General features: G+C 46.3%; 1 protein-coding gene across 1 annotated transcript in view; it reads left to right on the top strand.

Moving 5' to 3' along the window:
- The window catches only part of FAM3D (FAM3 metabolism regulating signaling molecule D), a 38,245-nt gene extending 14,199 nt beyond the window's left edge, over positions 1–24,046 (top strand). The window contains exons 3-11 of the mRNA XM_083426746.1: positions 6,086–6,156; positions 8,246–8,356; positions 9,710–9,730; positions 10,137–10,260; positions 11,629–11,687; positions 17,717–17,767; positions 19,387–19,471; positions 20,154–20,280; positions 23,305–24,046. Coding sequence (XP_083282872.1) covers positions 6,144–6,156; positions 8,246–8,356; positions 9,710–9,730; positions 10,137–10,260; positions 11,629–11,687; positions 17,717–17,767; positions 19,387–19,471; positions 20,154–20,280; positions 23,305–23,394 — 681 coding nt within the window. The 5' untranslated portion in view covers positions 6,086–6,143 and the 3' untranslated portion in view covers positions 23,395–24,046. The remainder of the gene's footprint in view (positions 1–6,085; positions 6,157–8,245; positions 8,357–9,709; positions 9,731–10,136; positions 10,261–11,628; positions 11,688–17,716; positions 17,768–19,386; positions 19,472–20,153; positions 20,281–23,304) is intronic.
- The last annotated feature ends 1,251 nt before the right edge of the window (positions 24,047–25,297 follow it).

Here is a 25,297-nt window from a genome sequence, read left to right as displayed (position 1 = left end):
CCATGGATGATTTAGTCGAGATTCCCTCTACGATTCTATGATTCATAACACTAGAACCCGTTGACATCCAATGAATCTGTGTGTTGGAAGATTCAAGGCGCCGCGCATAGTTCAGTGATGGAAAAGTGCTCCCCTAGTGATGGCTGCCAACTAGGATGGCTTTAAAAAGAGGGCTAGAGATGAGGATGAGGATCAGTGGCCGTGGTTTGCCTCCACTGCTGGATTTTGATTGGGGCAGTGGGTGGGGAGGGTGCACCACTCCTCTGATCAAATGTGGTGTTGTTGTTTAGTCGTTCAGTCGTGTCCGACTCTTCGTGACCCCATGGACCAGAGCACACCAGGCACTCCTGTCTTCCACTGCCTCCCGCAGTTTGGTCAAACTCATGCTGGTAGCTTCGAAAACACTGTCCAACCATCTCGTCCTCTGTCGTCCCCTTCTCCTTGTGCCCTCCATCTTTCCCAACATCAGGGTCTTTTCCACTGAGTCTTCTCTTCTCATGAGGTGGACGAGGTATTGGAGCCTCAGCTTCACAATCTGTCCTTCCAGTGAGCACTCAGGGCTGATTTCCTTCAGAATGGATGCGTTTGATCTTCTTGCAGTCCATGGGACTCTCAAGAGTCTCCTCCAGCACCATAATTCAAAAGCGTCAATTCTTCGGCAATCAGCCTTCTTTATGGCTGATCAAACGTGCAGCCCCTCAAAGCTAAATTTTAATTTCCACAGCAGTGCGGAGACCAGTCGCAGGTCTACAGCATCATGTTTGATTTGGCCCCAAGCCGTGGACTTTGGATCTTTGCACATTCCCAAGCAGGAAGCAAGGAAACAGAAAGACTCTTCTACCCATTGTGTGAATGCCAAGCCCAAGCGTCCCATGACAACGTTTAATGTCACCTTTCAGTGCTTTGTTTGTTCGAGGGATTTGCATGTGGTATGAACTGCCTGGGAGGAAAAAGAAGAATTTACCCGCATAGGTAATTCTTTATTTTCAAAACTGAATTCTATCTTAGGTAGAACTGGAAACTGTAATCAGGATCTGACTTCTACAGTATTAAACTAGTTTCTTAATTTTTTTAAAAATGCTAAGAATCAGATAATAAATGTGTATCAGTATTCTGTCTGCGATGTACATTTAAAGCAGTGTCATGCCACCTCAAACACACATGGATTCCCCCAAACAATCCTGGGTGCTCTGCAGATGTTTTGGAGTGTAGTTCTGCCATCTCTGACCATTGGTCATGATGCTTTGGGCTAATGGGATGTTGTGGTCCAGGACCAGATCGGGAAAGGCCTGTTTTTGCCTGTCAGTCTCTGCAACACTCAGCTTGTATGGAATGGATGCAATGAAGACCGCCCAGCTGTGCGAAAGAAGCATTGTACAGTGGTACCTCGGGTTAAGAACTTAACTTGTTCTGGAGGTCCATTCTTAACCTGAAACTGTTCCTAACCTGAAGCACCACTCTAGCTAATGGGGCCTCCTGCTGCCACTGCAAGATTTCTGTTCTCATCCTGAAGCAAAGTTCTTAACCCGAAGTACTATTTCTGGGTTAGCAGAGTCTGTAACCTGAAGCATCTGTAACCTGAAGCGTATGTAACCCGAGGTACCACTGTACTACTGTTTGCACCTTTGCAGAAGAATATGGGGCAGCTACAGAGATACCATTATGGGACACGGGTGGCACTGTGGTCTAAACCACAAAGCCTAGGGCTCGCCGATCAGAAGGTCGGCAGTTCGAGTCCCTGTGACGGGGTGAGCTCCCGTTGCTCAGTCCCAGCTCCTGCCAACCTAGCAGTTTGAAAACACATCAAAGTGTAAGTAGATAAATAGGTACCGCTCCGGTGGGAGTTAAACGGTGTTTCTGTGCACTGCTCTAGTTCGCCAGAAGCAGCTTAGTCATGCTGGCCACATGACCCGGAAACTGTACACCGGCTCCCTCGGCCAATAAAGCGAGATGAGCGCACAACCCCAGAGTCGTCTGCAACTGGACCTAACGGTCAGGGGTCCCTTTACCTTTACCTTTACAGAAATGCCATTATGACCAAAATAACAGGTGCAGTTACCCCTCAAAACTATCACCTCCCCACCAGCAAGGTTCACGCGTAAGAGCACTCTCCCTCCCTGTGGTTTCCAGAAACCAGTACAGTGGTCCCTCGAGTTACAAACGCCTCAGGTTATAAACTCTTCAGGTTACAAACTCCGCTAACCTGGAAGAATTACCTCAAATTGAGAACTTTGCCTCAGGATGAGAATGGAAATTGTGTGCCGGCGGCAGAGCAGCAGCAAGAGGCCCCATTAGCGAAAGCACGCCTCTAGTTAAGAACAGTTTCAGGTTAAGAACGGACCTCCGGAATGAATTAAGTTCGTAACTAGAGGTACCACTGTATTCACAATCATTGCTGCCTCCAACTGGAGGGCCTTCTCGGTAGTGGCGCCCGCCCTGTGGAAGAAGAGTTTGGATTTCACTACCCTAAGGAGTCTGAAAGCAGCTAGCAATCTCCTTTCCCTTCCTCCCCCACAACAAACACTCTGTGAGGTGAGTGGGGCTGAGAGACTTCAGAGAAGTGTGACTAGCCTAAGGTCACCCAGCAGCTGCATGTGAAGGAGCGGAGAAGCGAACCCGGTTCCCCAGATTACGAGACCACCACTCTTAACCACTATACCACACTGGAATGCCCTCCCATCAGATGTCAAGGAAATAAACAACTATCTGACTTTTAGAAGACATCTGAAGGCAGCCCTGTTTAGGGAAGTTTTTAATGTTTGATGCTTTATTGTGTTCAGTTGGGAGGTGCCTAGAGTGGCTGGGGAACCCCAGCCAGATGGGTGGGGTATGAATAAATTATTATTATTATTATTATTATTATTATTATTATTATTATTATTATTTGGAGGCAGAGCACAGGTGTCATGGCTAGTAGCCATTGATAGCTTTATCCTTGCCTAATCCTCTTTTGAAGCCATCCAAGTAAATGGCTATCCCTGCAGGAGTGAGTTCCATAGATTAACTATGTTCTGCGTAAAGGGTGTCTGTGTCCTCAATCTTACACCATTCATATTAGATGTCTACAAGTTCCAGTGCTGTGAAAGAAGGAGAACGACTTTTACAAACAGCGACCATTTCAGGCACATCTGATGGGTGCTCAACCGCACACATGCACATTGCGCCGAACTCGGAAGTGGCCCAACAATGTCACAGAAAAGGGTGGGGCGGGGCAGAATAGGGCGTTTGCAGGCTTTTTCAATGGTGTTTAAAATACAGTGGTACCTCGGGTTAAGTACTTAATTTATTCCGGAGGTCCGTTCTTAACCTGAAACTGTTCTTAACCTGAAGCACCACTTTAGCTAATGGGGTTGCTGTTGCCGCGCCGCCGGAGCATGATTTCTGTTCTCATCCTGAAGCAAAGTTCTTAACCTGAGGTAATATTTCTGGGTTAGCGGAGTCTGTAACCTGAAGCGTATGTAACCCGAGGTACCACTGTATATGCCATTTCACTTAACAGTGTGGTGACTTGGAACGTAATTGGGAGTTGCCTGTGCTTTCATTATGAGGTGGCCAACGACTGCTCTTCCACCTCCCCTCTCCTCACCCCCTTGCTGACTGTAAAATTGTTTGCGGGAGATTGTGGGGCGAGTGAAGCTGAGAAAACAGTGGCATCTGTTAAGACCACCTCCTAAGTTTCTGATAGAGGTGAACTTTCTTGAATTGAGGGCTTCCGGATTCTCAGCTTAGCCGTGACAACACTGTACTAAGCCCGTTGGCAATGGATGGGACGAAGACGGGCCTCACTGTGCGAGCCAAAAACCACATTACCGTTTGCGCCTTGGCAAAAGTAATAGGGCAGTGATGTGGTTTAGTGCTGGGGAGGATTAAGTGCTGTTTGGGTCCTGTAGAGAAAAATAGGATCTGGATTAGATCGACCTTTGGAGTGATCCAGCAGGGCTCTTCTACTATTTTTGGGAGGAACACAAAGAGGTTTAAAGACTCTCTCAAGGCAAAGCTTTAAAAATGTAGTATAAACACTGACAACTGGGAAACACTGGCCTGGAAGTGCTACAATTGGAGAACTAAGTACAAAAGGGAGAAACGTGCTAAGAGGAAGGCTTATGTCCCCACTGTGGAAAGACGTGTGGATCCAGAATTGGCCTCCACATTCGCTTACGGACTCATGTGTTCATGGAAGACAATCTTACTCAGCTATGAGTAATAGAAGAAGAAGAAGAAGAAGAAGGGAGGAACACACAGCTTTCCAGGAGAAAGAGAGGAAGATCAGACAGATTACAAAGCAGCAAGGCAATACAGGATACCCTTGCTGATGCATTTTAAAGATGGATTAGTTTAAAATCGAGCTTCAAAATCATATTTTTTTAAAAAAAATTAAGGACAGCCAAGTGCTCCTGTTTTGGAACGGTATGATAGTAGAGGAAGGCTCTGCTTCTGGGGATGGCAGGAGGGGGGAATGTATTTCACAACTAATGTTGAATGTATTTTAATCTTTATATAGCATTTATATACCTGCAGAGAGAGGAATTTAGCCCTCGGCTGTTTTGCATTTAATAAGACGTTTAAATAAATCAATAAATGAGAAACCATGGGATTATGTGCAATCTGAATTATTAAAAAGAACAATAAATATATAACACACACACCACACCCAGCGTGACCACATTATTTCGCAACCTGAGACAGAAAATCCCACAAGTGTCACTCCTTGGGAGTAAAAGTTCAGCAATAATAAATTTAAAATAAGAAACCTTTTGCTGTCCCTTTCATGACCCCTAAAACTGGCTGCCTGAGGCAGTCACCTTTGTCTAATGTATGGAAGTGAGAGCTGGACCATAAAGAAGGCTGATCGCCGAAGAATTGATGCTTTTGAATTATGGTGCTGGAGGAGACTCTTGAGAGTCCCATGGACTGCAAGAAGATCAAACCTATCCATTCTGAAGGAAATCAGCCCTGAGTGCTCACTGGAAGGACAGATCCTGAAGATGAGGCTCCAGTACTTTGGCCACCTCATGAGAAGAGAAGACTCCCTGGAAAAGCCCCTGATGTTGGAAAAGATGGAGGGCACAAGGAGAAGGGGATGACAGAGGACGAGATGGTTGGATAGTGTTCTCCAAGCTACCAGCATGAATCTGACCAAACTGTGGGAGGCAGTGGAAGACAGGAGTGCCTGGCGTGCTCTGGTCCATGGGGTGACGAAGTGTCAGACATGACTAAACGACTAAACAACAAGGGACCGGATGTGAGCAGAGATGCAGCTTGGTAGGCATCCTGTTTTGAGAAGTATGGCACTGTAGAGACAAAGGTGTGGTGGTTAGAATGTCAGGCTAGGACTCAGGAAACCCAGGTTTGAATCCCTACTCAGCCATGAAGTTCACTGGGCAACCTGGGACTAGTCACTCATTCTCAGCTTAATGTATCATTCTGGATTGTTTGAAGATTACAGTGGAATAGATAATTATAGCTGTCACCTTGAGCTTCTAAGAGAAAGGGTGGGAAATCAATACAATCATAATAAACTCACTTCCCCATTGTTTGCCACTCAAGAGTCATTCACACAGCAAAATAATGTCCTTCTCTCTGTCTCTGTCTCGCAAAGATAAACAGCAACCGAAAATCCTCTTATTTATAGTACTTGGCTCTAGAGCTCTCAATTTTTCATCTTCCCAACCTCATCCCATTTGCGCATCATTTCATTATTTGTTCTTTTCAAAGTCTGCATGAAAATTCGTATGTAGTTTCATGCAAATTTCTCCTACTACATGCAAGTGTTGTGCGTGATTTTGCCTAAAATACGCATTCGGTGAGCAGTTTTCTCTAATATAATGTAGTGTTTGTACAGCATTGTCACAAATACATGCATTTCAGGGCACATGTGTTTGTTGGAGAACTACACGATGTGAATTTCAAAGGGTTAGGTGTGTGTTTGGTTCACACAGGTTGAGGAAGTATAAACTGCGTGAATTTGCTTTAAAGTGCAAAGTGGCTTAATCTTTCCCTCTCCCTGCTCTACAGCTGCTATTTTTATCGTTCAATTAGATGTCTTGTTAAATCAAGACCACTGACCATTTTTTGCTTTCAACAGGTCGGCTCGCGACATTTGACAAGCTTCTGTACGTATTTCGTTACGTTGGAACGAAAGGATGAGAGTGACAGGTAAGAAAAGAAGCCCTTTTTCCCCCCTGAGGCAAAAATGCCTCAGGACATTTTCTTTATATTCTCACATACCTCACCTTGGTGTCAGTTTCTCACCCGTTGTCAGGTACAACATAGCAGAAAGCTCAGCAAGGAAAATGGGGTGGGGGCAGGTAACACCATCTCCAGGGCAACCCCACAAATGTTGGAAGATTTAGGACAGATAAGCAGACAAAAGAAAGCATCTCTTCACACAGTGCATAGATAAACTATAGAATCTGCTCCAGCAAGCGGTTGTGATGGTCAACAACTTCCATGGCTTTAAAGGAGAATTGGACGAATTAGCAGAAATTCCTACATTGCAGAAGGTTGGACTAGAGTTGGGTCCCTTCCAACTCTAAGCTTCTATGATTCTTCTCGGTCCAGTATACCTGAAGGAGCGCCTCCACCTCCATCGTTCTGCCTGGACACTGAGGTCCAAGGGCCTTCTGGCGGTTCCCTCACTGCAAGAAGCCAAGTTACAGGGAACCAGGCAGAGGGCCTTCTCAGTAGTGGCACCCACCCTGTGAAATGCCCTCCCACCAGATGTCAAAGAGAAAAATAACTACCAAACTTTTAGAAGTTATTGTATTTTAGTGTTTTGTTGGAAGCCACCCAGAGTGGCTGGGGAGACCCAGCCAGATGGGCAAGGTATAAATAAACTACTACTACTACTACTACTACTACTACTACTACTATTATTATTATGGCACATATGAATAACCAGGAAGGCAATGCCATAGTCAAGAGGCAGTAATGCTTCCAAACATCAGTTGCTGGAAACCACAGGAGGGAGGAGTGCTCTTGTACTAGGCCCTGAAACACCATCACAAAACCAGGTGCTGGGACTCACAAGCGGGGAAAGCACTGTTCCACTCATGGCCTGCTTGCATGCTTTCCATGGGCACTGGGCTGGCCATTTTGAGAATAAGATGCTAGACTAGATGGGCATTGAGCCTGACCCAGGAGAATTCTTATCATGTTCTTATTATGTTGAAAGCCAGCTACATCTAGCCGTGGGGACATGCGCAGATGGCCAGAAAAAACAAACAAACCCGCCACCCTCTAGAAAATGCAGCCTTTATAGCCAAGGCACCATTTCGTTCTCCAAAGAGGTCAGCGCTCCATCCATTACTACAAACTTCAAATCTCCATCAAACCATCGTCTGGGCGTTGTGGTGGATCTAAATGCCCATTGTGCATAGCGTTTAGGTTTTATATTACGTTGGAAGCCCAGAGTGGCTGGGGAAACCCAGTCAAATGGGTGGGGAATAAATTATTATTAATAAGAAGAAGGAGGAGGAGGAGAATGCCCTTGTGGACAAAGTATCACTTCTTCTTTTTAAAAAAATTATTTATGATTTTCAATTTTATACATTTCAATCATTTTACAATCATTTTAAGATTTCAAAACTCGGCTTTCTTCCCCCTCTTTTATTACAGTAATCCTGTCAATGTTCTTATCTGCTTACAATTTGTTTGTAAATATTGAATAAACCATTTCCATTCTTCTATTTAAAAAAAAAAGTTATCTTGATTTCTTATTTTTCCGGTAAGTTTCGCCATTTCTGCATATTCCAAAAGTTTTTGTAGCCATTCCTTCTTTCGTCGGGATTTCTTCTTCTTTCCATTTTTGAGCAAATAACATTCTTGCCTCTGTAGCTGCAGATGAAGTGTGACTTCTTGCCTAGTTAGGGCCCTTTACGATTTCACAATGGGCAAATATAAATCCTTCGTTAAATCAAACCTCCTCTGCAACAGGAATGTGCCCCAGCAAGCTCCTCATTGTGAGTGGTGGCTCCTTGATTTAGTTCATTGTCTCGGCTTTTGAGACCCACCCAGAGAGTGGGAACTAGCTGGTCCAGTAGGCGATGACTTCTGAATGACTACCATCTTATGAAGACTTGCGCTGTCATCCAGCTTTTAAAGCTGGACTGATTTGCAGACTTGGGGTTGGGCTCTTTGCTTGTTTGCTCAGGAACGCGCCCGGCCTCATCCTTGCTGCCAACAGTCTGTCCACCTGCTCTGCTCCTACCTTTCACCTGACCCCCCCGTCTCCCTTCTGACTCAGGTTTGCTGCGAATCCTGGCCGTGCTGTTCACCTTGGCAACCACTTGGCTTTTTGTCAACACCTATTTCAATCACACTGGCATGAAATCCATCAGCTTGAGGAGCTGGCTGGGTGAGTAAGTTGTGATTGTAACCAGAGAACTTTTTCCCCTCTCTCGTCCCGCTGAGCTTTCCTTCCTTTACACCTGAGAGAGCAGCCAGAGGGCAAGGATCTCTCTTGCAGCTTCCCACACACCCAAAATTAGAAGCAGGCCCAAGATCCTCACCTGATAGCTCTGTGGGGTTGCCAGGTCACAACCCAAAGGATCCACTTACGTGGTCTCCTTTGACAGCCACAAAGCAGAATTCAGGTGGGGTTTTTGTCTTTGGGGGCATCTTCCCAGCAGCCCCAGCCAGAGTACTGGATTGGTGGAAGCTGTCTGTTATGTACTGAGTTGAATAGGATCCAAAATGCAGCAGTCTGGTTGGTCCTAGAACAATAGGATTCAGAATGCAGCAGTCCGATTGGTCCTAGAACAATAGGATCCAGAAGGGAGCAGTCTGATTGGTCTGCAGGAGCCACCCAATCCAGCTCTAGGTGGAAGTGAATCCGCAACCTGATTGGCCTACAGGAGAACCCCAGAATTAGCCAATCACGTGGGGCCCATTGTGTAAATAATGTATATAAAGCAGACATTCTGGGGGAACTTCCATTCCTCCTCACCACTATGAGCTGAATAAAGAGCATGAAATCCACTCTCGACTCCGAGTATATTTCCCTGTCCTACACAAAGCAGGCTTGTCCACGAGGCAAGGCTGGGGCAGCTGCCGTTTCTGCTGAGCTCTCAGGAGCGCTCACTGAAATCTCACAAGATCTCACACATTCTGCGAGATCTCACCAGAACCTGCTGTCGTCATCATTACTTTTGCAAGCACCACCATATGACCCTGATAAGGGGTTGGCAGTGGGGCAGCACCTTCCCATCTCACCTCAGGTGGCGAAACGGGATGCGCCACCCTGGCCCTACCAGGTCCCAGCTAAAATGAATGGGGCCGGTTGCGGCTCTTCCCCTGGTCCCATTCATTTCAGTGTGTCTTCCATAAGATAATTCCCCAGAGGATTGTGCGTAAGGGCCAAGAACAGACGTGGGGGACATTTGGGCCTCCGGATATTACCGAACTACACTTCCCATCATCCCTGGCCATTGGCCATGCTTGCTGGGGCTGTTGGGAGTTGTAGTTCAGAACACCTCGAGGGCCAACATTTCCCCACACCTGGCCTAGAACAAGGCTAAGCCAGCAACGGCAAGCATTATTGTGCCAAATTCATGATGAGTACACTTGAGTGTTCAAGGAAACCAGCAAGGAAGACTTGGGGGGGGGCCTTTTCTTTCCTCGTCACACATTTATTCCTACCTTGTATAAATATCTGCATGAAACAACCAAGACTTTTCATTCTGCTTTTGTTTCCTTGCCATCTCTGCAGGTAGCGGAGTGAAGCCGACCAGTGAGTACACTGCCTTTGTGTTCAACTCCGTTGTATAACCTGATATTTATTAACAGTTCTCTGGAACTCAGGGTGACGGATGAATATATACAACAGTCTCAAGACTATGTACAGCAAAGTACATAACCATATATAAGTCAATTTCATGTGGATGCCTAGCTGGACATTGAGGACTTACGTATATGTTTAACTTCAGATGCATTTACTCATAGTTACTCTGTCTGCAATGGGAACAAATGGTGTTTTCCCCCTGACTATTAGTATTCTTCATTTTTATTTGTTTCTAATAATCCCCTCACCCCTTCCTTTCCTCTGCTAAATATGCACATTAAAAAATATTTTTTTAAAAAAATGATATTAGTGCTGTGATGCAAACTGCAGGCTGGATTTTCTTTTTCCTTGTCAGAAAAGCACATTGTCCGGCATAAATGCGGCAACCAAAGACCCTGCCCCAGCCATAGTTTCGCCTTCAGAATCACTAGCGGCGCAGCCAATGTGGTCGGACCTTCCATGTGCTTCGACGATGTTAAGTAAGTTCTGTGCAAAGGTGCAGCACATTACGCACCACCATGTGCCCATGTGTCATGAAGTAGCCTGTACTGGCCTGGGTGGCTTTAAAAGAGGGTGGGGCAAATTCATGGAAGAGAAGGCTGTCTTCTGCCCTCACCGTGAGAGGCAGCATGCCTGAAATATACTCAGAGTCGCAAAGTGATTTCATGCTCTTTATTCAGCTCATAGTGGTGAGGAGGAATGAATGAATGTCCCCTCAAAGTATCTGCCTTATATACATTATTTACACAATGGGCTGCACATGATTGGCTAATTCCGGAATTCTACTGTAAGCCAATCAGGTTGTGGATTCACTTCTATCTGGAGCATGATTGGGTGGTTGCTGCCAACCAATCATACTGCTGCATTGTTCTAGGACCAATCAGACTGCTGCATTCTGAATCCTATTGTTCTAGGACCAATAAGACTGCTGCATTCTGAATCCTATTGTTCTAGGACCAATCAGACTGCTGCAGTTTGGATCCTATTCAACTCAGTACATAACACCGCCAGTCTGAATGCCAGTTGATGGAAATCCCAGGTGGTTTTTTAATGGGCACCAGACACTGTGAGAACAGGATAGTGAGCCAGATGGACCTTTGGCCTGACCTCGGATTGCCATACGCCCGGAATTTCCTGGGCATAGCTGGAATACAAGAGAGAGCCAGTGTGGTGTAGTGGTTAAGAGCGGTAGTCTCGTAATCTGGGGAACCGGGTTCGCGTCTCCGCTCCTCCACATGCAGCTGCTGGGTGACCTTGGGCCAGTCACACTTCTCCGAAGTCTCTCAGCCCCACTCACCTCACAGAGTGTTTGTTGTGGGGGAGGAAGGGAAAGGAGAATGTTAGCCGCTTGGAGACTTCTTCGGGTAGTGATAAAGCGGGATATCAAATCCAAACTCTTCTTCCTCTTCTTCGTAAGCTCAACAGCTTTGCCCCCCCCCCCACAAAGCGCAACAACTTTTGTCTCCGCATTTTCACTTTTTGAAACATGGCAAACCTACCTGACCCAGCAGAGCTTTTCTTCCAGTAATAAGATTTTTATTAAAGTTTCCCATACTGCAAAAAGATAAGAGCTACAAAAAATACAGGTAGAACAAACAGAAGGTGGAGTCCTCTCTTAAGGGTAGTTCTTAGGCCCTGCCACCCACCGAAGGGAGGAGCTCACCTGGGATATTTCCTTTCTCCTCCCAGCCTCTCATCCTAGATGACTGACACTTCCCCTCCTCCCACCCAGGGCTCTCCATCAACCATCTACTGCCCCCTTGAGTATACAACCCAGCAGAACTTTTCTGTATAGCCCTATATGCCTAATTCCCTCTCCCTTTCTCCCTCTTCTTCTTCTTTTACAGGGTGTTAAGCAGCATAAAAAATAACGTTGGTCGGGGTTTAAACATTGCGCTTATCAATGGTGAGTTGTTGTTCTTTTAGGGGTCAACCTTTCACGCATTCGCCCCCTGTTCTTTGGGTTCCTTTTTAATGCTTATTTTTGCAATGACTGCACAAACGTCACATCCGCACCGTGCATTTAAAGCGCTCTTATACCACTTTAACAGTTCCAGCTTCCCCCCACGGAATCCTGGGAATTGTAGTTTGTTAAGGGTGCTGGGATATGCAGCTCTGTGAGGCGGGTCGCCTAACAATTTCCAGCACCCTTAACAAACGACCCTTCCCAGGGTTCTTTGGGAGGAAGCCAGGACTGTTAAAGTGGCAGAAGAGTGCTTCAACTTCTTGGTGTCAATGTGACCTGACACTTCCTACTGTATCAGGAACTCAGGTGTATCTCTGGGATACCTGTTAACTTCAGAAGTGGAAATTGTAGTTTTGCAGGGAGAGGAGTGGTAGGGATCTTTAACAGAGGGTGCTAAGCACTCCATGCAATTGCAATTCTCCAGATTCTTTGATGGAAGTGTTAAAGTGGTGCAAAGCACATTCAGATCCTACAGACTGGACCTGTTTAGCAATGGCACACAGCACGGTCCTTGTCGGGCTGTACCACCTCTCAAACCATGGGGAGATTGCCTGCTTGAACGTGCCTCCACATCAGAGCCACCATGTAGCTGGAAACCATTTCTTGACATTGGCTCTCTTAGAGCGTTGTAAGAGGACCAAGTCCGTTTCCTGTCCGCAAAAAGCAGTAGGTTCTAACCCTTTACGTGTCCCCATTCTCGCGCTGCCGGATTCCAACTCCCGTTGGTCCCAACCAGCACAGCCAACAACCAGGGATGATGGGAGTTCTAGTCCGGTGTTATCTAAAGGGCCACCGGCACTTTATTCCTGCTGTAAAGCAAGGGTGTTTACTAATGACCAATTGTGGTGGTCCAGGCTTAATTAGGAAACAGGGTATTTCCCAGGGATTCAGCCCATCTAAATGGCCTGCAGTGGCATAGTGTAGCAGGGACCAGGAGGGGCAGGGGCCCCGGGCACAAAATTCTGAGGGGGTGCAACTCAGCTCCCCCACACAGAGATCCCTGCCCTGGCCCGGCGAAGGCAGCAGAGCAGCACAGGCCCACAATGAGTGGGCCCAGACAGAGGGAGGTGAGCAACGCCTAACCCCAGTGTAGCCCGGCCCACTGCTCCTCTCAGTAGGTACGGAGGGGATTTTAAGGACCACAGTGGCTGGCTGGGCTCCCCCCTGTGTGGGCAGGCAGCACAGCACAGCCCCGCTTGGCTCCGGGGGAGAGGGCACTGCGGCAGCGGCTTGCCTGCCACGGGTGCTGACAACCCACGCTATGCCACTGGCCTTCTGATATGGAAACCCTGTCCTCTAGCCCAAAGCAGGCCAATATTATTATTTTTAATGACATTTTGCATCTTTTCAGAAGAACCCTCCTTTACACATTTTTTTGAGGGGAGGGGTAGAACACATATTCTAAAAGCTGAATATATTGAATGTTACTTTAGCTTGATCTGCAGGCACATGCAGTAGGGGAAAGTCCGTAACTGTACCTGGGGATCTCTGCAGCCTCAGCTGCCAGGCAGTTGACTGATGCTGGGATAAGGTGGGGTTTGGTATCCAGAAGGTGAACAATGTTTTTGGTGTCTGGCGGCTCAGTGTGAAACCGGTTTTCAAGAAGCTCCAGTCTTCTTGTTTGCAGTTCTCAGTTCCTGGAGCAAAAAAAATTAAAATAAATCAGTCCAAACTATTTCATTGTCCCTTCTCACTCTGGAGTGAATGGTTTGCGTTCCATCTGGGTGGTCCACAATGACGCTCCACTCCACACACCCTTTTCCAATCTAGGCTGATGTGGAAGTCGAGCACTGGAACACGGATGGAAGCATGCCTCTCCTTTATTCTGCAATAAAACTGAGCCGATCCCTTCGTCTCATAAAATTTAAAGATAAGTGCTTTGACCTTGAGAAAATGGCATGGCATCTGGCAGGCGCAATGGGAAGTGGGCACCATTCAGGTCTGAAGGAAAACGTGTCCAGTGAGCTGCAGCTAACACAAACACCCTTCTGTGTGTTACTTGGCATTGTGTACTTTGCACAAAGGAAGCAGCAGGCAGGCCACGAGAGGCAACTGCAAATGCTGTTAATGTAAAGGGGAACGCTTTTTAGACCATCCTTTTTGGACCTTAGGGATGCGGGTGGCGCTGTGGGTTAAACCACAGAGCCTAGGACTTGCCGATCAGAAGGTCGGCAGTTCGAATCCCTGTGACGGGGTGAGCTCCCGTTGCTCAGTCACAGCTCCTGCCAACCTAGCAGTTCGAAAGCACGTCGAAGTGCAAGTAGATAAATAGGAACCGCTCCGGCGGGAAGGTAAACGGCGTTTCCATGCACTGTTCTGGTTCGCCAGAAGCGGCTTAGTCATGCTGGCCACATGACCCGGAAGCTGTACGCCGGCTCCCTTGGCCAGTAAAGCGAGATGAGAGTCGCAACCGACTGGTCACGACTGGACCTAATTGTCAGGGGTCCCTTTACCTTTACCTTTTTGGACCTTGGGTTGCCCTGGTTATAATGATTTCTTTCCTGTTCATCCATTTATTGAGTTTCAGTAGACAGCTCTCCTTGAACCTGGCTAGCAATGGCTGCTTCTCGAAAGTCAAGACCCCCCGGGGCAGTCCTCCTGCTGAGAGGATAGAGCAGGGGAACTCTGCCCTGTGGGCCAGATCCTTATTGTATTTATTTATTCGATAAAACATGCATACTGCTTGATGGTGTTGGTGGGGAGCCCTCTCATTGGTTTACAACAATATAAAATAAAACATGGGGAAATGACCAATGAAAGTCCAGTTTAAAAACAGGTATTTAAAGCGTTCAAAAGATGGTTAAAACCAACAGTCACTAAAATGAAATAAAACACATATCACTTGCCCGAACAAAAATGTTTTAAACAGTCACCAGAGATAATACAGCAATGGCAGTCGCCTGATGTCCCCAGGCAGGGAGTTCTAAAGTGTGGGTGATGCGCACTCAGAGATGGATTTCTTACAAATGCAGAAGGGGCATTAGGTGATGTGTTTAACAGTACCGGTTCTGCAGATCGAAGTGGTCAAGCAGGTATATACTATCCTGCATCCTGTGGGCCCTTTGGCAACTTTGAGAGGTGCCCATCTGTCAATCACCGGACTGGTGGATTCCCTCGCCCACATGTCAAAATCCATTGCACAACACTTTCCAGGCGCTTGGGAACCGCAGCGTGAGAGGCTTTCCTGCTCCTGGAGCACCAAGCAGTTTGCACTGAAGGTAAAGGTAAAGGGACCCCTGACCATTAGGTCCAGTCGTGGCCAACTGGGGTTGCGACTCTCATCTCACTTTATTGGCTGAGAGGGTCATACAGCTTCTGGGTCATGTAGCCAGCTTGACTAAGCCGCTTCTGGCGAACCAGAGCAGCGCACGGAAATGCCGTTTACCTTCCCGCCGGAGTGGTACCTATTTATCTACTTGCACTTTGACATGCTTTCGAACTGCTAGGTTGGCAGGAGCAGGGACTGAGCAACGGGAGCTCAGCCCGTCGCAGGGATTCGAACTGCCGACCTTCTGATCGGCAAGTCGTAGGCTCTGTGGTTTAACCTACAGCGCCACCCGAAACCGTTGCTAAAACAGTGGGGAGACTTGCAGAATGTCAAGCTTCATAGTCATATTTGTTCCTGCCCCAGGCCTGAACTCACATACGATATCAGTTGTGGGGTGGGTGGGTATGATTTAGGGGGAAAGGCCTGGTGGGCCAAATGGGGAGGCAAGGTGGGCCAAGCTGCCTAGCTCAGGTGGTTAGGGCATGGTGCTGATTACGCCAAGGTCATGAGTTTGATCCACATACAGACTGCCTGCATTGGACTAGATTACTCTTGGAGTCCCTTCAAACTCTGTGCTTCTACGATTCTATTATTCTAAGTCTGGCCTTGGGCCAGGGGTTTCCCCAACCCTGTTACAAAGGCTAACAGGAGAGTCATCGCATGCATGACTTTCATTTATTTATTGATATGCAGCATTGAGGATGGTGATGATGATGATGATTACTGTAATTGAATTTATATACCGCCCTAAACCCGCAGGTCTGAGGGTGGATCATAGAATATAAAACCACAAAGCACATGATCAAAATAAAAACAACAACCCAATAACTCCCCCCCCCAAACACATTTTGGCGGGATGCACTGTGGGTTAAACCACAGAGCCTAGGACTTGCCGATCAGAAGGTTGGTGGTTTGAATCCCCACAACGGGGTGAGCTCCCGTTGCTCAGTCCCTGCTCCTGCCAACCTAGCAGTTCGAAAGCACATCAAAGTGCAAGTAGATAAATAGGTACCACTCCAGCAGGAAGCTAAACAGCGTTTCCATGCGCTGCTCTGGTTCGCCAAAAGTGGCTTAGTCATGCTGGCCACATGACCCGGAAGCTGTACGCCGGCTCCCTCAGCCAATAAAGCAAGATGAGCGCCGCAACCCCAGAGTTGGTCACGACTGGACCTAATGGTCAGGGGTCCCTTTACCTTTTACTAAACACATTTTAGAAGGGCATAGGATGTCAATCAAATCAACCAAAGGCCTGGTTGAAGAGGAATGTTTTTGCCTGGCATCTAAAGGTATATAATGAAGGTGCCAGGTGAACTTCCCTGGGGAGAGCATTCCACAGACAGGGAGCCACTGCAGAGAAGGCCCATTCTTGTGCTACCACTCTCTGGACCTCTCGAGGAGGAGGCACACGAATGAGGGCCTCAGAAGATGATGTCAGGGTCCGGGTAGGTTCATATGGAAAGAGGCTGTCCTTGAGGTATTGCGGTCCTGAGCCGTTTAATGCATTATAGGTCAACAAGTCCTCTTGACAGTTTAATAAAGCAACACAACAGTGTGTCAATATTGCATCAAACAAACAGTACATTAAAACCAGCAGCAGCAAACAAAGCAACAGCAGCAACAAAGACAAAACACCAAGTAGTCAGACTAAGAAAAGTCAAAGCCTCCTGTCAAGCAGCCAGTAAACTTAAAAAATAAAACACTACTTGCTCTTGAAGATTGGAATGGAGACAGAAGGTCCTTTGTTTGGTGCTTTGAGGTTGCAAAATAACCCATATCACAGGGAACAGGGGAGGATGAGAGCACAGTAAAGCAGTGTCTTTGAAGATTGCCACGCTGACATTGGCTGCGTGCAAACTGTGCATTTAAAAACACCGCATCCCCCAAAGAATCTTGGGAGCACTTCGTTTACCCAGAGCTACGGTTCCCAGCACTCTTAGCAAACCATTGTTTCCTGGATTCTTTGGGCGAAGCTGTGACAGCTGAAGTGGTAAAGTGAATGTTAAGAGGGACGTCTAATGCTAAGAGCAGTTCAAACAGTGGTGCGTGTTACTTTGAGCAGTGGGGGCTCTGAGCTGTCGTGGTCAGAAGAGGCTCACCTGGTGGAGCATAAGAACTACGACGCTTGCTTCCTGGCAGATGTGTCTCAACTGCTTACCGGGAGGGAGAGGGTGAAGCTGTGAGGCCAATGCAGGGCGGTTCCACTGGTGGACATTCTGGATTGCCTCAGCCGGTGCATCTGCATTGTACCGATTTCTCTGCCTCCTCACCCCTCTTTCTGGTAAACAGTAGTGACACACCTGCCAGGAAGCTAGTGTTGGGACTCTGCTCTGTCAGGTGAGCCGCTTCTGAGTTCAAGATGTGGACAGCCCTCCATTGGCGATGCTCTAGTTCAGCCCTTCCCAATCTTGGGTCCCCAGATGTTGTTGGGGTCAGAGGTCAGGGATGATGTAGTCCAACATCAATGTGAGACCCACAGTTGCTGTATCTTTCTTGCATCAAGAAGCAGGTTGGATTAGATGTTTTCTGCATACTAGGATAATCCAGATTAAAATCCAGAAATCTCTCTCTTTTTTTAAGTGCAATAGTTAATTGAAACCAGGGAATATTTTATTATTTATTCCTCTGCTCTACTATATCTGAAGAACGTGTCTATATATAAGCATGCTACCTTCAAAGCTGTTTTTTCCATTCCAATATCTAGGAAGCAGTGGACAGCTTCTCAAGACGGCCGCCTTTGACATGTATTCTGGAGGTAGGTCAACCACAGAGCGCCAACCACAGAGTTGACTATATTGACTGTAGAGTGCCAACCGGCAGAATGAATGGACCAGCTTTGAGTGGCAACATGTGGGTGGAAGAGCTGAAAGAAAGAATTTGTGTCTTTCTCATAGGAAAAGGGAAGAAATTAGGTTCCGTTTGCGTTCAGAGGTGAAGCTTCCTTGTTTGCACTTTTTGGAATAATATGTGCAACGAAACACAGCAATTCTTCCAAATTTGCACTGCTGAGGATTCTGCAATGTTGTCCTTCAGGCAAGCAATGTGCAGTGCACATATGCTAGGGTGTAAAGAGCAGGTGCTCGTGAAAATAACATACAAAAAAATGTGTATATTGACTGATGAATCCATGGAAGCAAAACCTAGCCTTTTCTGCACTGAAACTATCGAACTTACAGACACCTGGGTCCCACTGGACCGTGGCATTCCTGGCCAACTTAAGGCCTTTATATCTGTTGCCATCAAGCAGAGAGGATTCTTTAAGATGGAGATACAGTGGTACTTCGGGTTAAGAACTTAATTTGTTCGGGTAAGGTCCATTCTTAACCTGAAACTGTTCTTAACCTGAGGTACCACTTTAGCTAATGGGGCCTCCCACTGTCACCATGCCACCGCCGCACAATTTCTGTTCTCATCCTGAAGCAAAGTTCTTAACCCGAGGTACTATTTCTGGGTTGGTGGAGTCTGTAACCTGAAGCATCTGTAACCCGAGGTACCACTGTACTGTTTTTCAGGTTTTATTTTCCTTTCAGGCAGCTGATGTTTCCCAAAGCGTAGCATAAGGACCCTTTTTGCATGACATATGGTATATAACACACATACACACACACATATATATTTATTGTTAAAGTTTGGGAGGCAGCATGGCATAGTGGTTATAATGTAGGACTAGGACTGAGGAGACACTCGTTCATATCTCCACTCAGCCATGAAACTCATTGGGTTCTCTTGGGCCAGTCGTAGGTCTCTCGCCCCAACTTACCATACAGGGTTGTTGGGGTCATTAAATGGGGCAGCAAGGAAAACCATGGAGCCCAGATTGAGCTCCTTGGGCGTAATGTGGTGTATAAATGTGGTAATGATAATGATTCTATGTGGGACTTCTTTTTCTTTAAGAACCTCTGAAAAATAGTGTTCTCTCTTTCTTAATCTGCAGTAGGTTCTGGAGTGTGTGTGTGTATGTGTACTGAATCACCTCAGAAAGCACCATATATATATGTCCAGTCCTTGTTGGTGTTAACTACCGTATTTTTCGCTCTATAAGACCACAAGACGCACCTATGTTTTGGAGGAGGAAAGCAAGAAAATAAATATTCTGAATCTCAGAAGCCAGAAGAGCAAGAGGGATCGCTGCGCAGTGAAAGCAGCAATCCCTCTTGCTGTTCTGGCTTCTGGGACAGCTGTGCAGCCTGCATTCGCTCCATAAGACGCACACACATTTCCCCTTACTTTTTAGGAGGGGAAAACTGAGTCTTATAGAGCAAAAAATACGGTATTCAATGGTGTCTCCTTGTTCTGCATGTATCTTGAGAGACCACTAGATGGCAGGATAAGAAAAGAGCAAGCCTCACAATTTCTCTTTGATTTCCCTGTTAGATGTCAAGCATCTCTTGGATTTCCTGAAAGCAATTAGCGCAGGTACCATCGTGCTCGTAGCTTCCTATGATGACCCAGCAACAAAGTGAGTGAACTACCGATGTGTGTGGCTTGGATTTCTGGGGTCTTTGGTGTATAACTGATATACTGCCAGCTGAGCTCTTCAACTGAGAGATCCCGATTTCCAAATCTCCCTGCAAATCCATTTGATGGCCTCAGAAAATCACTGGCCTGTTGCTCTTCATCTCACCTGGATCCGTCATTTTGCTGCTGCTTTCCCCCCACCATTCTTATTTTGTCCAAAAATAAAGTCTTAGGTGTTTTAAGCTTTGTACACCTCTTTGGATAGGGACGCAGGTGGCGCTGTGGGTTAAACCACAGAGCCTAGGGCTTGCCCATCAGAAGGTCGGCGGTTCGAATTCCCGTGACGGGGTGAGTTCCCATTGCTTGGTCCCTGCTCCTGCCAACCTAGCAGTTCGAAAGCACGTCAAAGTGCAAGTAGATAAATAGGTACCACTCCAGCGGGAAGGAAAACGGCGTTTCCATGCGCTGCTCTGGTTCTCCAGAAGCGGCTTAGTCATGCTGGCCACATGACCCGGAAGCTGTACGCCGGCTCCCTCGGCCAGTAAAGCGAGATGCGCACCGCAACCCCAGAGTCGGCCACGACTGGACCTAATGGTCAGGGGTCCCTTTACCTTTACAAGTCTTTGGAATTTTAAAGGGAATGCAAAGTATAACAAATGAATAAATATTTCCCGTCTCTCCAGGCTGAACGATGAAGCACGGAAGTTGTTTGCTGAACTGGGAAGCAGCCACGCTACCAAGCTGGGGTTTCGAGACAACTGGGTGTTTCTTGGAGGGAAGGGGCTCAAAAACAAAAGCCCCTTTGAGCAGGTACCTTCTTGTGAACAGCGGCTGCAATCCAAATATTTGGATTCACATTTGTGAACCTTCCTTCTCTCACGGCAATCCTGCTCCTTTGCAAGTGGCTTCTCTGCAGGGAAGCAACCTGCACCGTACAGGAAGTGAGCTCCTTCCTTCTCCTAATGGTCACGTGTTTTCCCATAGGATGCCTGCCTCTCCTTCCTGCCTGATGCCCCGCCCCCCCAACAGCAGCACTCTGGCCCATCCAACCCAATCTGGGGCTGTCTTTCCCTGGCTCGTCCAATTCTTGAGTTCCTCCAGATATGCCCCATTTGGCTCTGGCCTCGGCCAAATCCCAGTGCGCAGCCCTAATCAGTACACTTTTCCTTAAGTAAAAGATGCACAACTGGGAGAACTGCTTCCTCATACAGTAGTACCTTGGTTCTCAAACTGAATCTATTCTGGAAGTCGGTTCCAAAACCAAAGTGTTCCAAAACCAAGGCGCGCTTTCCCATAGAAAGTAATGCAAAATGGATTAATCTGTTCCAGACTTTTAAAAACAACCCCTAAAACAGCCATTTAACATGAATTTTACTATCTAACGAGGCCATTGATCCATAAAATGAAAGCAATAAACAATGTACTGCAGTTAAGCAATCAAGCAATCAGTAGCTGAACTGGGTTCTTCCACACAGTCACAAAAACAAAACAAAAAGAACCGGAAAAAACAAAAACGCAAAATAAATAGCAAAAACAGACACTCCTCAATGTAATACTCAAATCGGAAGCATAACCCTCAAAACGGAGCACATTCGGCTTCCAAAAAACGTTTGCAAACCGGAACATTTACTTCCGGGTTTGCAGTGTTTGGGTTCCAAGTTGTTTGAGAACCAAGGAGTTTGAGAACCAAGGTACCACTGCAGTGGTCATTATAACCTCCTGCACATCCACTGCACCAATGAGCTATTTGTGGAGCAGATGGGGTCAGCAGCTGCTCAAGAGAAAACCTAGTGAGAGAGATGTGGCCATTTGGCACCTTCTCATTGATGCCCCTCTGAGCATCAATGGACAGGTAGCATGGCAGCCATTTATTCTGAAGCAGAGGGTGTTCTGAACCATCCTCCTCCATATTCCACACACTCAAATGGGGAAATCATTCTGCATGTACACACTCTGCTAATAATACAAGTATTTAGTCTTCATTCCTGTTCTGCCTTATGTCAACCTCACTGTATCCTGGCACTGTTAAAAACTGTTCTAGGATATGGTGAGTAGGGATAGGGCAGAAATTTGATTTTGTTTGCATTTTTATGAGAAACTAACTAATTCACACTTCTCGAACCTTTATGTAAACTGAATCACGGCTGTCCTTCAAAATTCACCCTTCTCCGAATTTTGCAATGCAGCTCTCCAATTTTATTTTATTTTTTTAAAAAAGCTACAGAAATGCATTTATTTCAGGGAAAGGGTGCATAAAAATGTTTGTGAAAATAACATACAAAAATGCATCATATTCTGGCCAATCAGAGAGAGAGAGAGAGAGAGAGAGAGAGAGAGAGAGAGAGAGACTACATATAAAAAAAAGCGTTTATTAGGAGAACTTAGTACTAAATGCTGGTGAAATTTCATGAGGATTTCTTTTAAATTATGATAATAATCACAAATTGATGCAGAGATGTGAAGGACTGAATTTAAGTTTGGAGAAACAAGAAACTGAGAGAAACCCAGACTGGCTGATTTGCCTATACTTAATCACAAGTCAACTTGTGATGCAAGGAAAAATATAGTGGACATGAAGTACAGAGCCTACAGGGAGAATAGTGGCCAAATGCTGCTCCCTTTCTCTTAAGTTAGGGTGGAAATTACAGGGATACGGGTTTTGGCAATACAGTGGTGCCCCACAAGACGAATGCCTCGCAAGACAGAAAACCCGCTAGACAAAGGGGTTTTCCGTTTTGGAGGTGCTTCGCAAAACGAATTTGCTATGGGCTTGCTTCGCAAGATGAAAAAGTATTGCGATTCCTGGGGTTTTTTTCCCTCCCCCCCCCTTTTTTCCCAAGCCCCTAAGTCGCTTAACAGCTGTTCGCTAAGCCGCTTAAGAGCTGATCTAAGCCGCTTATCAGCTGATCTAAGCCGCTAATAGCCTTTTAGCAGCTAATCCGCTAATCCCTTAAGCCTTTAATAGCCGCTAATAGCCGCTAAACTGCTAATAGCGCTAATAGCGCTAATCTGCTAATGGGCTTGCTTCGCAAGACAAAAAAACCGCAAGACGAAGAGACTCGCGGAACAGATTCTTTTCGTCTTGCGAGGCACCACTGTACATTAGGATAAGCTTCCTTGACAGTATGCACACTTGGGCAGTTGGGCAGACTGCCTCAGGCGGTAGTTTGGAGCAGGCTGGGCAGGCTGGGGCTGGGTCACTGCAAGTGACAGTCGAGAACACAAGTCTATTGCACAGAACCTACACAACTTCGCACCTCTCTTTGGCAGGTTCTATTTCCCATATTCCTAGATTAATGTTAAATTGCACAAACAGCAGTTTGGAAGTGCCCTGAAAGTCCCAGGTTTAACCCTCAACATCTCCAGTTAAAGGATCTTTTTGGGAAGCCGGAACGGGGAAGTGAGAATAGAAATGAAACACAGTAGTACCTTGGTTTAAGAACAGCTTAGTTTACGAACAACTTGGATTAAGAACGCTGCAAACCCGGAAGTAGGTGTTTTGGTTTATGAACTTTGCCATGGAAGCAGAACATGTTCCACTTCCTCTTGAGTGTGTTCCATTTGTAAATTGAGTCCCCCGCTGCTATGGGAAAGCACGCCTTGGTTTAAGAACGCTTTGGTTTAAGAACAGACTTCTGGAACGGATTAAGTTCGTAAACCAAGGTACCACTGTATGGAGGTTGAGGGACCAATGGTTCGATTCAGTATAAGGCATAGCCGTATGTGTAGCTCTCCAGCAGTTGACAATCATATGCAAAAAGCATAAAGCGGAATTCTTATGCACCAAGTTCATTGCATATAGTTGACGGTGTCTCTCCATTTTACTTTCCACAGCACCTAAAAAATGATAAGGAGACAAACAAGTATGACGGCTGGCCTGAGCTTCTGGAAATGGAGGGCTGTGTACCTAAGAAGATGGAATGACAATGAGCTAAATTCAGAACAGCTACCGGTGGCCCCCAGCTGACAGACTTTTCACTTTGCCTCAGATATGGTGGAACCAATTCGAACAGACTCAACCCTCTGCCCTGTGGGGTTTTGAACACAGAGGGCTTCATTTCAGCACAGGGCCAGCAGGATTTCAGTGCACCGTTGTGTTGTATTAATAATAGATTCCACAGAGGTGAAGAAGTGGATCTGTGAAAGGTATTCAGCAATCGGTTTATGTAATGCCTTTGGAATCAGCCAGGACCCTCAAACAGCAACAGCAAACAGCTTGAGAAGAGTTCTTTGAACTGAAGACACACATAATATTTACACACAAGTATGTATATTTATAGAGAAAGAGTCCTCTGCACTGTGGATATGCTGTGAGGCCTGTTTTTATATTGTTGTACCTCTAGGGTACAACATATTCCTAAAAGTGAAAATCCTGGCAAAGTTGTTGAGTTTTTTTATGGGGGGAGCACAGCTGTTGAGCTTTTGGGGGGGAACATATCCCCCAAAAAATAAAGTTTTGGGGCTTTTTTGGATCTTTAAAGCATTAAAAAATAACCACCCTACTTGCCATACAACCGGCTTTCCCCAGACGTTTTGCAAATTCAAAACTTGGACATATGTCAGCCCTTCTGTCAGCGGCCATTTTGTTCTCCCATAGTGCCCCAAAGCAGCACAACACCAGGGGCAGTGTGGGATATGGAATTGGCAGCTGTCCGCCGCGGAGCAGAGTGCGACTGCTGCTGTCACAGCCCACAGCCAGGTGAGCATTAAAAGGCTCTTGGCTGAGGGCTCCCTCAAACATGGAGCTCTTGCGCTGCCAGTGGCTGTTGCTGCTCAGAAACAAAGCACACACAACGGCATGGTTGTGCAGCTTCCATCACAGCCCCCTGGGCATAGGTTCCTTTGTTTCAAAGTAGTGATTTATTTATTTTATTAAATATCCCGCAGTTTCTCCACAATGAGCCCAGGGCAGCAACAGATACAGAACCTTTTTTTTGAGGAAAATGTTTTGAAACAATATTAAAATACACACACAAATTACAGTCTTAAAACATTCTAAAAGCAGTTGTGATTAAAGACATACTTCCCCCCAAGTTGCCAGGAAGAGTGTTCTTCAGACACCCAACTCCAGAGCAAACAGGAGTTTCAAATTCAAGTTAATAGTGATGAAAACAGGTGTACCTCACTAGCGAGGGCATTCCACAACCGGGGAGCCACCACCGAAAGGGCCCTGCCATGGGTCAGCGCCAACCAGGCAGCCTCCAATGGCAGCACAACCAACAAGTCCTCAGTGATACTGGGTTGTGTCTAATGTGAGTCCCACTCAAAGCAGGCCCAATGAAATCAATGCACATGATTAACTTAGGTCTATTAATCTCAGTGAATCTACTCTGAAGGTAGGACTTGTATTAGATACAATACTGTGTGGGTAAGTGAGCAGGGAAGGGAGAAGGCTGTCTTATCAGCATTTGGTTCCCTGATAGGCCATATTGCCAGATATTATATAAACATGGGAATCTGAGAAGACTGAGCTCTCTGTATGGTATGTGTGTCTTCAGTCTTCATGTAGTTCTTTCATTATACGGTTAAATCACTCCAATTTTTGGGTTGTAGCTTAACAATAAAAGTAAGTCCTTTTTATAATTTTAGTTTTTCTTGTGTTTAGCTTTCCTATGAAATGTTTGTTCTGTTATACCCTCCTTTCATAAAATCCTTCATTTGTTTGTCTATGTTTACTACTAGTGGTATTGCTGGTAATTTCTGCTTCTTCTAAGCTTTTGTTTACATTAGCAGAAGGGGGGGGGGGGACTTGAAGCCCTCTAGCTGTTATTAGACTCCCATTCCCATCAGTTCCTGGCACTTGGGTCAGTGATGAGCAGGTGAGGGG

This window comes from Podarcis tiliguerta (assembly GCF_965153285.1).
Source record: "Podarcis tiliguerta genome assembly, chromosome: 2".
In the NCBI taxonomy this organism is placed as follows: Eukaryota; Metazoa; Chordata; class Lepidosauria; order Squamata; family Lacertidae; genus Podarcis; species Podarcis tiliguerta.
The sequence above is the reverse complement of the archived record's forward strand: the minus strand, read 5'-3'. Positions and strand labels throughout refer to the sequence as shown.